The 12,137-nt window shown below is 46.5% G+C and overlaps 1 protein-coding gene and 1 pseudogene across 1 annotated transcript; both read left to right on the top strand.

The window, feature by feature from the left end:
* The first annotated feature begins 248 nt into the window (after positions 1 to 248).
* On the top strand, positions 249 to 1,596 carry LOC124687361 (annotated as a pseudogene).
* Positions 1,597 to 5,961: 4,365 nt separating this feature from the next.
* On the top strand, positions 5,962 to 11,626 carry LOC124687360 (PH, RCC1 and FYVE domains-containing protein 1-like). Its single transcript, XM_047221153.1, has 9 exons — positions 5,962 to 6,047; positions 6,476 to 6,562; positions 7,596 to 7,685; positions 7,982 to 8,013; positions 8,228 to 8,238; positions 8,605 to 10,664; positions 10,797 to 10,943; positions 11,036 to 11,433; positions 11,527 to 11,626. Exons 1-9 carry the CDS (start codon positions 5,997 to 5,999, stop codon positions 11,624 to 11,626), a joined length of 2,976 nt encoding a protein of 991 aa, XP_047077109.1. The 5' UTR covers positions 5,962 to 5,996.
* The last annotated feature ends 511 nt before the right edge of the window (positions 11,627 to 12,137 follow it).

Below are 12,137 nucleotides of genomic sequence, written 5' to 3'. Positions count from 1 at the left end.
ACTGGACAAATTTCCCTTGTTTGAGATTTGCTTTCACGTTCCCTTATACTCCGTACGGGTTATGCTATCTGAAAATTCTATAGGAGTGTAGTAGATATAATCGCTGTCATGTTTGCTTGGCGGTAGGAAGAAATGAACAAGTTCTCTTCTCCAAAGACACATGGTGGATCCGCTATCCAAACTGTGCACTGCATGCACCTTCTTCTTGTATTTATTTGTTCGCATTTTGGCGGATCAAGTGAACCTTTCTTGTTTAGCAGAAAAGGAAGCACGACATGGGTTCAAGATCATCAGTACGAGTGGTCGACTCCTGCCTCGTACCGCCCAGCGCCGAGACGCCGCGTAAAGCGCTCTGGCTCTCCGCGCTGGACCTGGTGCTGGCCAACCGAGGCTACACCCCGCTCGTCCATCTCTACAGCGCCAGCGACCTCGCCGATGCCGCCGCGGACGACTTCTTCAACGTGTCCAAGCTCAAGAAGTCCATGGCGAAGGCCCTGGTCCCGTTCTACCCTCTGGCCGGCCGCCTCAGCACGGATTCGGACGGCCGTATAGAGGTCAACTGCAACGCGGAGGGCGCGCTCTTCGTAGTCGCCCACTCCGATCGCACCGTCGAGGACTTCAGGGACTCGCCGGAGCTACGGAAGCTATTCTGTCCACGCGTCCAGCCGTCGTCCGTCATACTGGCCGTGCAGGTGACTTTCCTGAGGTGCGGCGGCGCGGTCGTAGGTACGGCGGGGCACCACGCCGTCGTGGACGGCGCCAGCATGTTCCATTTCATCCGGACGTGGGCGAGGTACTGCAGGGACGGTGAGCGCGCCGCGATAGAGCCACCGTTCCACGACCGCCGCCTCCTCCGCGCGCGGTCCCCGCCCATCGTCCGCCCCGAAACCGTCCCGATGTTCTGCAGCAGGCTAGCCATGCACGAGCCCTCGGGGACGTCCGCCGTCGCGACCGAGGTCTTCGCCTTCTCCAAGGACCAGCTTCGCGCCCTCAAGCGCCGCTGCGGCGGCGCCAGCACGTTCTGCGCCGTGAGCGCGCTCGTGTGGCGGTGCGTCTGCGTCGCGCGCCGGCTGGACCCGGACGCCGTCACCCGCATGAACTTCCCCGTGGACGTCAGGCGCCGCCTCGACCCGCCGCTCCCGGACGGGTACTTCGGGAACGGGGTCGTCAACGTGTTCGCCACCGCCGCGGTGAGGGACGTCGTGTCGGAGACGCTGGCCTCCGTCGCCAACCGAATAAAAGGCACGACGGAGCGGTTCGACGACGGGCTGCTGAGGTCGGCGGTGGACGTACTACTTCGAGATGGAGGCGGAGAAGGGCGGGCGGCCGGAGGACAGCGGGAACCTGCCGGAGACGGAGCTGCGGATGAACAGCTGGTACCACCTGCGCACGTACGAGGCCGACTTCGGGTGGGGGAAGCCGCGCGTGATGACGCGGGCGGAGGCCGTGCGCGGCGGCTGGGTGTACCTCTTGGATGCGGGCTGCGGCGACGGCAGCGCGCACCTGCTCGTCTCCTTGGAGGCGGCCACTCTCGAGAAATTCCAGCGCGCGATCGCCACATGTCGAGCTCTAGCCAGCGCACATGCAAGGCTATGAGCCTAGGCCCTAGGACCATATGCTTGCACTTGATTAAATTTAGGGAGCATCTAGATATCCGTCTGATTTTTATTAAGTTTAATTCTTGCTTTGACCATATGTCTTGCTTTGACTCTTCGCTAGGAGCCGAAAATATTCAAACACTTATCAAATTGGACTCATGGTTTAAGGGATACAAAAGGTTCAAATTTAGTACTGTACCTACATTCTCTAAAGTGAGAAAAAGAGAGAGAAAATCTGACACAAATCTAAAAAGGTCACCGAAGAGCCTAGCTTAACTGGTTAGGGAGTGGATGTACCCACCCAACACCTGAGTTTAAATCTCCACGGATGCCAATTTAGCTTCCTATATACTAACTCCATCCCAAAACTTAAGGTCTATATTTTTTTGAAAAAGTCAAACTATGTCAAGTTTGACCAAATTTTTATCAAAAAATATTAACATGAAAAGTACAAAATCAATATCATTAGATAGATAATGAAATATATTTTCATATGGTATCTACAAAATATCATATTTGTTCATAGATTCTTCTAAAAGTTTGGTCAAACTTTACTTCGTTTGACTTTTCAAAAAAGCCTAGAGGTAGTATACTTTCGGCCTAGACTAGACCTAGTACTCATGCAATTTATCTTCGCGAAGTCCAACCGCCCTCCCCTCCCTCGCCGCCACTGGAGGTCGCTGGACAAAGCCCGCGTGGCATGGTGGCGGGGGGAGGGGGCTTCCGCACGGCGTAGGGGTAGGGTGGCGGCCTCCCAACCTCCACATCATGGTGGTGGTGCGCAGCCGCAGCGCCCGGAGCATGGCAGCGGGCAATGGCGGCGTGGCCCGGTCTAGGCCATTGGGGCTTGGAGGAGACAACGTCGGTTGCCCCTCTTGCGCGTGAAGGGCTGCTCCGCCCGCATCATATGGAAGCTGGGGCGGCGGCGGCCAGGACCGCGTGGCGTGGCGGCGCGCCTTCGCTAACGTCCGCCGAGCGGGCCCGATCTAAGACGCGAGGCTCGTTTCCGGGACGTGTGGGTTTGATCTGGGTCGGGTGGGCCTCCGCTGTTGTTTGTCCACCGACCTATGTACCTCTTTCGTCGTCGTTGGGCAGCGGATGGCGGCATGGGGGCCTGCTCATCCGCATCGAAAAATAAAGGTGGCGGTCCTAGGGTCCCTCTTGTGCGAAGAGGGGGAACTTCCTGAGGCTGGTCCTTGATTTGGCCGGAGTGATGAGTTCTGAAAGGCTCCGCCAATGAATGTCATAGTGCACCTTATGCCTAGAGTTTGCTGGATCGGGTGGTATTCGGTCGTGCACACACATGCTTTCTTGCCATCAATAGAAATTTTGCTCCATTGTGAAGTTAGAGGCCGAGAATACCATGAATACCGGATTCGAGGTCTAGCAATAGAGGTTCGAGTCTCTGCATTGTTGGGGGACTTGCTTGATGTTTTGGATTTGGCAACAACAGTATGCAAGTGGGGGCGACAACACACGTGAAGTTCAGAATCTTACCTTTCAGGACGAAAATCGAAGGTCTGGTCTTAATTGGTTGTGCCTGGCAATAACCTTGTTGAAGGAATTGTTTTGAGAGCGGATACTATCTTCGGGTTGAAAATCTAAGATCTTTGATCAGGCGACAAATGATGCTTGTGCACTGTTTCCTTCTTCAAGGCGTCATTTTTGGAAATCCTGGAGGTCAAGTATTGTCTTGGTGGTGGATGTATTGTTGCTGCTAGAGCTAAAATACCGTAGCGGGACTTTTATTTTCTTAATTTTTTTTTATCTATGTGCATCCGTACTATTATTAAAAATATTACATTGTTGTAGAAACTAAATGTATTTGGTTCTCTCGATATTAATATATTATATGAATATATTCTCTTTATCGAAAAAGAGAGAGCACGGTAGAACTGCTGCTCTCGTGGAACCACAGCAAGATATGCGCATGTTTTTTGTGGAAAGTTTCCCAACCCTCCACTGTTTATGTATCCAACGGCCCAACATGGCCGGCACTCAATTGCAAGTGAAAGAGGCTAGGAAATTTGGTCCAAAAGTGAGCACAAGACTTTGTTTGGTTGCATGTAGTGTTTTTAACATCTTTGTATGAAGTTTGCATACATTCTGAGTGGACTCTGGATGGGCTGAGCCAAGTTTACAGCCTACATGCTGGACTATAGAGTCATGATGGGCTTTGCTTGTCTACTATACATGCTGGACTATAGACACTAGCATTATCCTAGTTTAGAGCCTAGTTTAGAGACTCTTCCACCATCGAAGCTGAGTAAAACTTGTTGTAGTAGAGCTTATTATAGTAGATAGATATGAAGCTGTCGTGCTAAGATCGCAAAGAACTAACACAGTAGACTAGCAACCATCACCAATGATAACAATCATAGATTGGAAGAGACTGATCTGAAACCACATCAACGAACACGAAAACCGACCAAATCCCATGACCCCCCCCCCACACACCATGGTAGACGCACCACCAGAGCGAGGATAGGACAAGAAAAAACCCTTATTCTAACTTCAGAATATAGACGTGTCTCACTACCAGAGCGAGGATAGGGTGGAGAGAAAGTTATTCTGACTTGGAGAAGAATAGACACACCTCTCCATTCTGAAAAAAGATGATGAAAACAACCTAGATAAAGAACAAAAATCCTCCAAGTCTGCCGCACCTTCAAATTCCGCATGTCCCTACATTTTAATGACTGTTTATATGTCTACTTATTCTAACTTCACCGTCGTCTCACAGTCCCAAAAAAGGATGCTGAAAAAAAAACCCTAAACAAAGAACGAAAACTCTCCCACCAGCCACCAGTGAGGGGCCGTGGTCCATCACGACTCCAAGGTCCAAGGCCCCTGCATCTTCATGGCTGATTTTTATGTCTACTTTTCTCATTTGTTTCACCGTAAGTTTCAACAAGAACATCCCGAGACGCACACGGGCAGGCAGGAAGCAGCTTCAGACACCAGTACAGTTAGCAACGATGCACTGTAAAACCATACAGTAAATATGCAGTAAATAGGGATGTCCTGGACAAAGGTTAGTGCCGTGCATAAAGGCACTACCACTCTTGTGTGTGTAGCACTACTACACTACTCCACCACGTACCGGCTGCTGTCAAACATACGCAGTGAACGGCACAAGCACGCACACAATCAGAGAGATACAAGATAGGATGGATCAGTTCAGGACCGTAGGCAGTACTCGCTGCTGCTTTCCGCACGTTGGAGCAAAGCATCCGGGGCGACATCATTTTGCCGTCCAGCCGCTGTGCCGGCCCGAACAGGGGCAACGCCTTCCTTCCATCTCCTTCTGCCGGGCCATCATTTGCTGTCCCGCTAATCTCTGCATATCCTCTTGGATTACGCATGTCCCAAGCGGCCAAGCCTAGCTAGCATGCTGCGTTTCCTCTTGTGCTAGATCGTCCTAGACAGGTTCGATGATGACTCCTCTTTTGCGAGAGTGTTGATGAGGATAATCAGAGATCAGATCATCAAATCCTGCGAGATCTTGTGCTAATTAATTGCCGTAGGGAAAGCAAGGCAGAGACCGGAGTTTTAGCCTTTTCGGCGCCTTGTACTCGTAGTATGCAAGATCGTGGCAAATCCTGGGATTTGACATGAGTGAAATCCATAAGATCACGGAAGCACTTACATGCTACAAAAATGGGTGTGCCTTGCGCAAATGATACACAGATACAACCACTTCCTCTCACTCCCCGCACACCAATAGAGAAAGTTCAAGGCCCATACTGATGGCATGGTAAATGTACAGATAAACTACTCCTTCTGTTCCATGAAAATTGTCTTAGATTTATCTAAAATTGGGTGTAGATATCAATTTTAAACAAATCTAAAAAATTCATAGGAAGGAGGGAGTACATGCAAACAGGTTCTGCAATACCAGCATAGTACATTACTGTACACACAGGACACATAATAATTAGGTAACAGAGCGTGCTGGAATCAACAGGGAGAAATGAATAAGATTTACCTCTGCAACCGCGCTAGCTGCCGCGGCAGCAGAAGAGAGTACCAGGAAGCCTTTACTTTTCTCCCAGTGCCTGTGTCTGTCTACGTCTGTCGAACAAAGCACACACCAGGCTCGGTGGCCGGTGCCTCCGCTGGGTCTCTTCCCCCATCATCTTTAACCACGCTCGGCTACGATCGCCACTGTTCCCTTTTTCCGGGTCCCTGACCTGCTCAGCTCGCCTTCGTTCTTCAGTGACCCTTCTCCCTCCTCTTCAAGCTCTCTCCTCCCTCTTCTTTCTTTCTTTCTTGCGTGCTTGCTTTCTGTCACTCCACGGCTATCTTTTGCTTTCTCCCACTGTTGATCAAAGGAGGTTTGAACTTGACCCTAGGGTGTTGTCCTCGGTTTCTTCTGTTTGATCTTCTCTCCCGGTAATGGCTGGAGGCCTTGAGGGGAGGAGCTCTGCAACTAGAGGAGTCGAGCAGGTACGCTGCTGCGGGTGTTTTTACCTTGCATTCTCTTCTGAACCATCCTGGTACCTGTTGTCTTGAGATCTATGTGAAGAATGGTTCTTCTTTGGCCGCCTGTGATTTCACTGCGTCCTTGTTAACGTAGATGGATCTGTTCTTCCTCTCTGTTTTAGGCCAGCCAATAGACACTCTGCATTTTCCTGAAAGAGAAGAAGAAAACTACATTAGACACCATGTTTCAGTTTTATAATAATATTTTAAGGCTTGAAACACACGTCATTTGCTTTTGTGCCTGTCCGAACTCTGATCACTCTACGTGGTTGGGCATTTCAAGATTTTCTAGTCTTTTGTGTCTACTTATACGAGAAACAGTAATGCTGGAAAGAGGCACATCTCAGGAGTTCCTCCATTACGTGGTCTAATTGCTCTGCCCTTTTCTTCAGGCCATTGTTGCTCTGAAGAAGGGCGCACACCTACTGAAATGCGGGAAGAGCGGGAAGCCCAAGCTCTGCTTTTTCAGGCTATCTTATGTGAGTAGCTCTTTGGCACTGTAATTACGCTTAACAGAACGCTACGATATTTTAGAAAAACATGTTCTTTCACTACCTTCACAGAATCATAGCTTGGATCATGCAAAGTCATGATAACAAAAAACCTGTATAATTCAATCAAGTAAAATTTTAGACTTGTAGTGAGTAGTATCCATGCGGTGCGGTACTGCTGAGTCTGGTCAATGATGTTAAGCTCAATGGTACAAAGCGTTTTAAGGCAAAGCACTAAAGTGCAGGTTTATTTACTTTTATCAAGAAATTTCACGCAATAGATAAGAAATGTTTCACTTCAGACGCTGAAGTTAATGTGTTAAACAGAAACAGAAATAAGTCTGCTAAAACTCACCAAGGTACATCACTGTTAGTCAAGATATTGCTTTAGACTTCTCAATTTTTCGTCATGTACTCCTACCACAGGAATGATCAGCACCATTTAGTGAATTCTGCTGAACTATCCACATGTCTGGCATCAGTCCGTCTGATCCCATCTCATCGTGCTCCTTTATGCCCTGTTACTGCTATAATATATTTGTAGTCATCATACGGCTATGTCGACAGATAACTCCAAGTCTAACTTTCAGGATTGCCCCTACCTCATTTCTTTTTGTACCAAAAATGCATTCTTAAATTGTACTGCAGCTTCTCATACAATTCAGGTATAAACAAAGTAATCTCACAGTAGCACAAGAACACCTGAAGTACGAGCATTACACATTCTACAAGTGTATTAATGTTCTTTGCTTCTCCCCAATTCCTACTATCTAGTTATTATTATCATTTGTAGGTAACATGATACTGCCATATCCACATGTGTCTTAAATTTCATTAGTTGAAATCATTCAAAATTGAACTCATAACACCTCTGACCCCCTTTCATATTCAGAAAACCGTTCTATTGTACTGTCAAGAATTCCCAAATCTGGAGTATCCGCTTGATATAGTTTGGCCAAGTTTAGTATTCTGAACTTCTAGATAACGACAATTCTGCAACATAACCTTTCTATGTCTGCAGGATGAAAAAATGCTGGCATGGTTTTCCAAAGGGAGGGAAAAACGTTTGAGCTTGGATTCTGTGTCTAGTGTAGTTCAAGGACAGAAAACGGTATGAGGTTTTCCTTTCCAGTACACATATTACTATCATTATTATTTACCCATAAAATATATATGAGGGCGCCCATATTCTGAATATGTCTGTATTTTACAGACAAACCTTTTGCGTTTGCATTGGCCAGAAAAGGAACCTCACTCCTTGTCAGTCTTATATGAGAATGGTGAATTCTCACTGGACTTGGTATTTCCTTACTAGGCCTCATATTGCTGAGTTCAGAATTCTCTTAATTCCTCGTATCACTGCCTTTTTAAAATTTATTTAGTATTTACAATCACATGTGTACCCAGATCTGCAAAGACAAGGATCAAGCTGAATGTTGGTGTCTAGGTCTAACAGGGCTAGTATCTGCTCTATTCGGTCCTCTTCTTCTGGTTGATTCAACAAGCAGCCGCCAGATACACAGTTGCACAAATAGCCCTCCTAGCTATATTCAGCAAAGGACTAGGCTATTTTCATTGCATGATACAAGAAAGTACACCCAGGTTCGTTTTGGAACTCATGCATGCTGTGGTTTCTATATCAGAACATGATAGCTTGTTCAAGTATGAGTTTACATGACATGTGGCTTTTCATGGATTACACGAAATAAATATTCTGGTGATTTGCTAATCAGTGGGCATCCGCTACTAGGCTCAGAACTGGTTAAATTAACAACGACAGAGATGTTAAGCTGTGAAATTAACCCTTTCTATACATAAAGATAATAGTAAGGAAATTTGATAATGCACTTTGTGTAGTTGCCAAAAAAATCACAATTCACATTAAATAAGGTTATCACATACTCCTTCCATTCCATAATCCTTCCCGTGGTTTTAGTTCTTGAACTAACCATGACAAAAAATTATGGAACGGAGGGAGCAGTATTTTTAATTGTTAGATTCCAATTATAACTTATGAACTTATCTACTTAACTTGTTCGTGAAGGTACACTCACTATATGGCAGTCCTAGGTTGGTACAGAACAAAGTATCGAACAGCAATCTGGATTGCTCAGAATCATTCGTCTCTCCAAGGCAGAGAACATTGTCAGACCTAGATTTCTATTTGGAAAGGATTACCCCTGAAACGGCAAACAAAGATAAAAACAGTTTGAGGGATACAGGGGATGCCAATAAAATTAAGGAGCAAAGAATTACCCAAATGCCTAAACTAAAATCATCTGAAGGATCACATGTGGCATATGGAACAGATTCTACGAAGGACATCTTTTTCTGGGGAGACGTTCTTGGCAGTGTGTTAGACCATGGAGATGCATCAAAAGCCAATGTCTCACTTCCAAGGTTATTGAACTCAACCCAGATTCTTGAGGTGCAGAATGTCGCCTGTGGAGAAGAACATGCAGCAATAGTTACTAAGCAAGGGGAGGTCTTTTCCTGGGATAAAGAGAGTGGTGATAGATTGGGACACAAAGTAGGTGTCGGTGTCTCACATCCCAAAATTATTGACTCGCTTGCCTTTACCCCTGTGAAGACTATTGCATTTGGGGCAAAGCACACCTGTGCACTTGCAGTTTCAGGAGAACTTTATGAGTGGGGTGAAGGGGCTCACAGCTTGTGTTTAGGGGATGATCAGTGTCACAGAAGCCAATGGTTCCCACACAAACTGTATGATCCTTTGGATGGCATATCTGTGCTGAAGATTTCATGTGGTCAATGGCACACAGCTATCATATCCTCCTCTGGTCAACTGTTCACATATGGCGATGGAACATTTGGTGTTCTTGGACATGGTGACACCAAGAGTGTTGCTCGGCCCAAAGAAGTGGAGTCTCTGAAGGGGGTAAGAGCCAAGGCTGTTGCATGTGGGCCATGGCACACAGCTGCCATTGTGGAAATATTAGGTAATGTCAAGAGCAATGCTCCTAGTGGGAAGCTGTTCACCTGGGGCGATGCAGAGAGAGGAAAGCTGGGCCATGCCGACGATAAACTGAAGCTTGTACCAACATGTGTCAAGCCACTCACTGATGTTGATTTTGCTCAGGTATCCTGTGCGAAGACACTAACAGTTGCACTTACAATAACGGGTGTTGTTTTCACCATTGGAAGCAAGCAACATGGAAAATTAGGGATTAACCACCAAACCGATGACGCATCTATTTGTACAGTTGAAGGGCCTCTTAAGACTGAGTTTGTCCGAGAGATATCAGCAGGCTCTTCCCACGTCGCAGTTTTAACAATGAATGGAAGGGTATATACTTGGGGCAAAGGCACAGAAGGTCAACTTGGTTTAGGTGACTATGCTGACAGGTGCTCCCCAACTCTAGTGGAGTCATTGGAAGAAAAGCAAGTGGAGAGTATAGCTTGTGGCTCCAATTTCACTGTTGCGGTTTGTTTACATAGGTCAATCTCAGGCAAGGATCAATCTGTATGCCGCAGTTGCGGGTTGTCATTTAGCTTCACAAGGAAGAAGCACCATTGCTACAACTGTGGTTCCATGTTCTGCAATTCCTGCAGCAGCAACAAGGTTTCGAGGGCAGCTCTTGTACCAGATAGGAGCAAAAGGTACCGCGTTTGTGATGTGTGCTTCACTCAACTGCAGATAAATGAAGAAAATGGCACACTAAGTTCACGACTGACGACCCGAAAGGAGGAGCCATTTCCAACAGAAATAAGAGCATATACACCAAAGTTGTCACGTATAATCAAGGAAGCAAATTCAATCATGGAAAAAATGTCAATGTCACCGGGTTCCAATCAGAGAAATCAAGACATGGCTCCTCGGGATCAAGTGAGAACACAGAGATGGGGGCAAGTAGAGTGCCCAAGTCAATTCAGATGTGCACGAGACAACATTCCATGCTGTTCCACATCAAGTAAACAGAGAGTCAATGTTTCTCTTACACAGAGAATGCCTGAATCAGTGCCATCAAAGTGTACCAGCTCTTTGCCACAAGCAGCTAGTAATTTGAAAGCAGAGATAGATTCGGCGGAAAAGATATTACTAAGAGAAGTGAAACAGCTTCAAGCACAGGTAATTCATATAGTATGTAATGTTGGCCTTTTGTTGGCCTCCTTTTACATCATATATTTTTACTAACTACTGTCTTATTTTTAAACTGGGATGGAAGTATTGATCATAGTTATTGTGTTCTTATCTAAGCAGGTGACCACCCTTGCAGAACAATGCCGGCATAGGAGTCTGAAGGTTCAGTCGTACAAACGAAAAGTTGATGAAACATGGCTAACTGTCAGGAATGAAGCAGCAAAGAGTAAAGCTGCAAAAGACATTATAAAGGTTTTAACCAATCAGGTATAAGTCTAACAACCTATGTCAATTTCCATCCTTTTCAGATACTGTGTGACTACTGATGTAAAATCAGTTGTCTGGGGCAAAATGTGCAGAGGAATGCTTTGTCAAAGAAGATTTCAGCTGGTGAGCAATCATACAACTCCGAGACTATTCTTAGCCGCATCACTAGTGGAGTAAAAGCAGAATTACCAGACCCACCGGACGAAACCCCAGTGACAGTCAAATCAAAGCCAAGCGGCATCAGAGATCACCATGAGCAATTAGGCAGGGAATGTATACATTCTAAAAACACAGCTACGGTCAATGACTCCACCGTGCGTCAAAATGGCAGAAAGGAACCCAATAACAGCTATATTTATGCCGGCGAAACAGTTGCCACTGTTCATCCTATTGATTCCTATGGCACAGTCGAGCAAATCTCTCGTGGGGTGTATGTCACAATTGTCACATCCCCCGGTGGAAACAAGGGCCTCAAACGCATCCGGTTCAGGTGAACTCCGGAAAAAGATACTTGTCAGTCGACACACGAATTACCTAAAGAGTTTACTTTTTCAATAACTTGCTTTTTTGATCAATAATGCAGCCGGAAACACTTTGTCGAGAAGGAAGCACAAAAATGGTGGGAAGCCAACAAGAGCAGACTGTTTGCAAAGTACAGCAGCATGGAACAATTGACAGAGTAATCAGCTACGACAGCAGATTTACATTGTAAATAGTAAGGGATTCCAGATGGTTACACACAGAAAGATGCTACTGTTCTACTCCCTCCGTTCCAAAATATAGGCCATTTTGGAAAGTTAGTTAGCTTTCTAAAAAGGCTTATATTTTGAAACCGAAGTAATAGTAAGGTAGTAGGTCCCCATGGTTAGTCCCTACATGGCTGTGCAGAGGGTTGGTTTGAGTTGGATTAGGGTTAGATCTCCCCTCGAGTGGTATGATAATTCAGAACTCTGATGCAAGTTTGTACTAATGTGCAAAGAGCAAATACATACCTGGATGGCTCGTTTTGAAGCTCTGCGTGTTTGTTTGGACAGGAGCAATGGCGACTCGGGGTGCCGAGGGCTTTCTTTGAAGCTGCCTCTGCGCTCCCCGTAGATCGCCGCATCCCAGCCGCCACCGCTCCTGCTCCTCTAGCCCCCATTGGGCCGCCGCAACAAAATTTGTGTTTCGGTGGCAGTTTGACACCTCGGCCAC

Source organism: Lolium rigidum, chromosome 2, assembly GCF_022539505.1.
Source record: "Lolium rigidum isolate FL_2022 chromosome 2, APGP_CSIRO_Lrig_0.1, whole genome shotgun sequence".
Classification (NCBI taxonomy): Eukaryota; Viridiplantae; Streptophyta; class Magnoliopsida; order Poales; family Poaceae; genus Lolium; species Lolium rigidum.
This window is presented reverse-complemented; position numbering and strand designations above follow the sequence as displayed.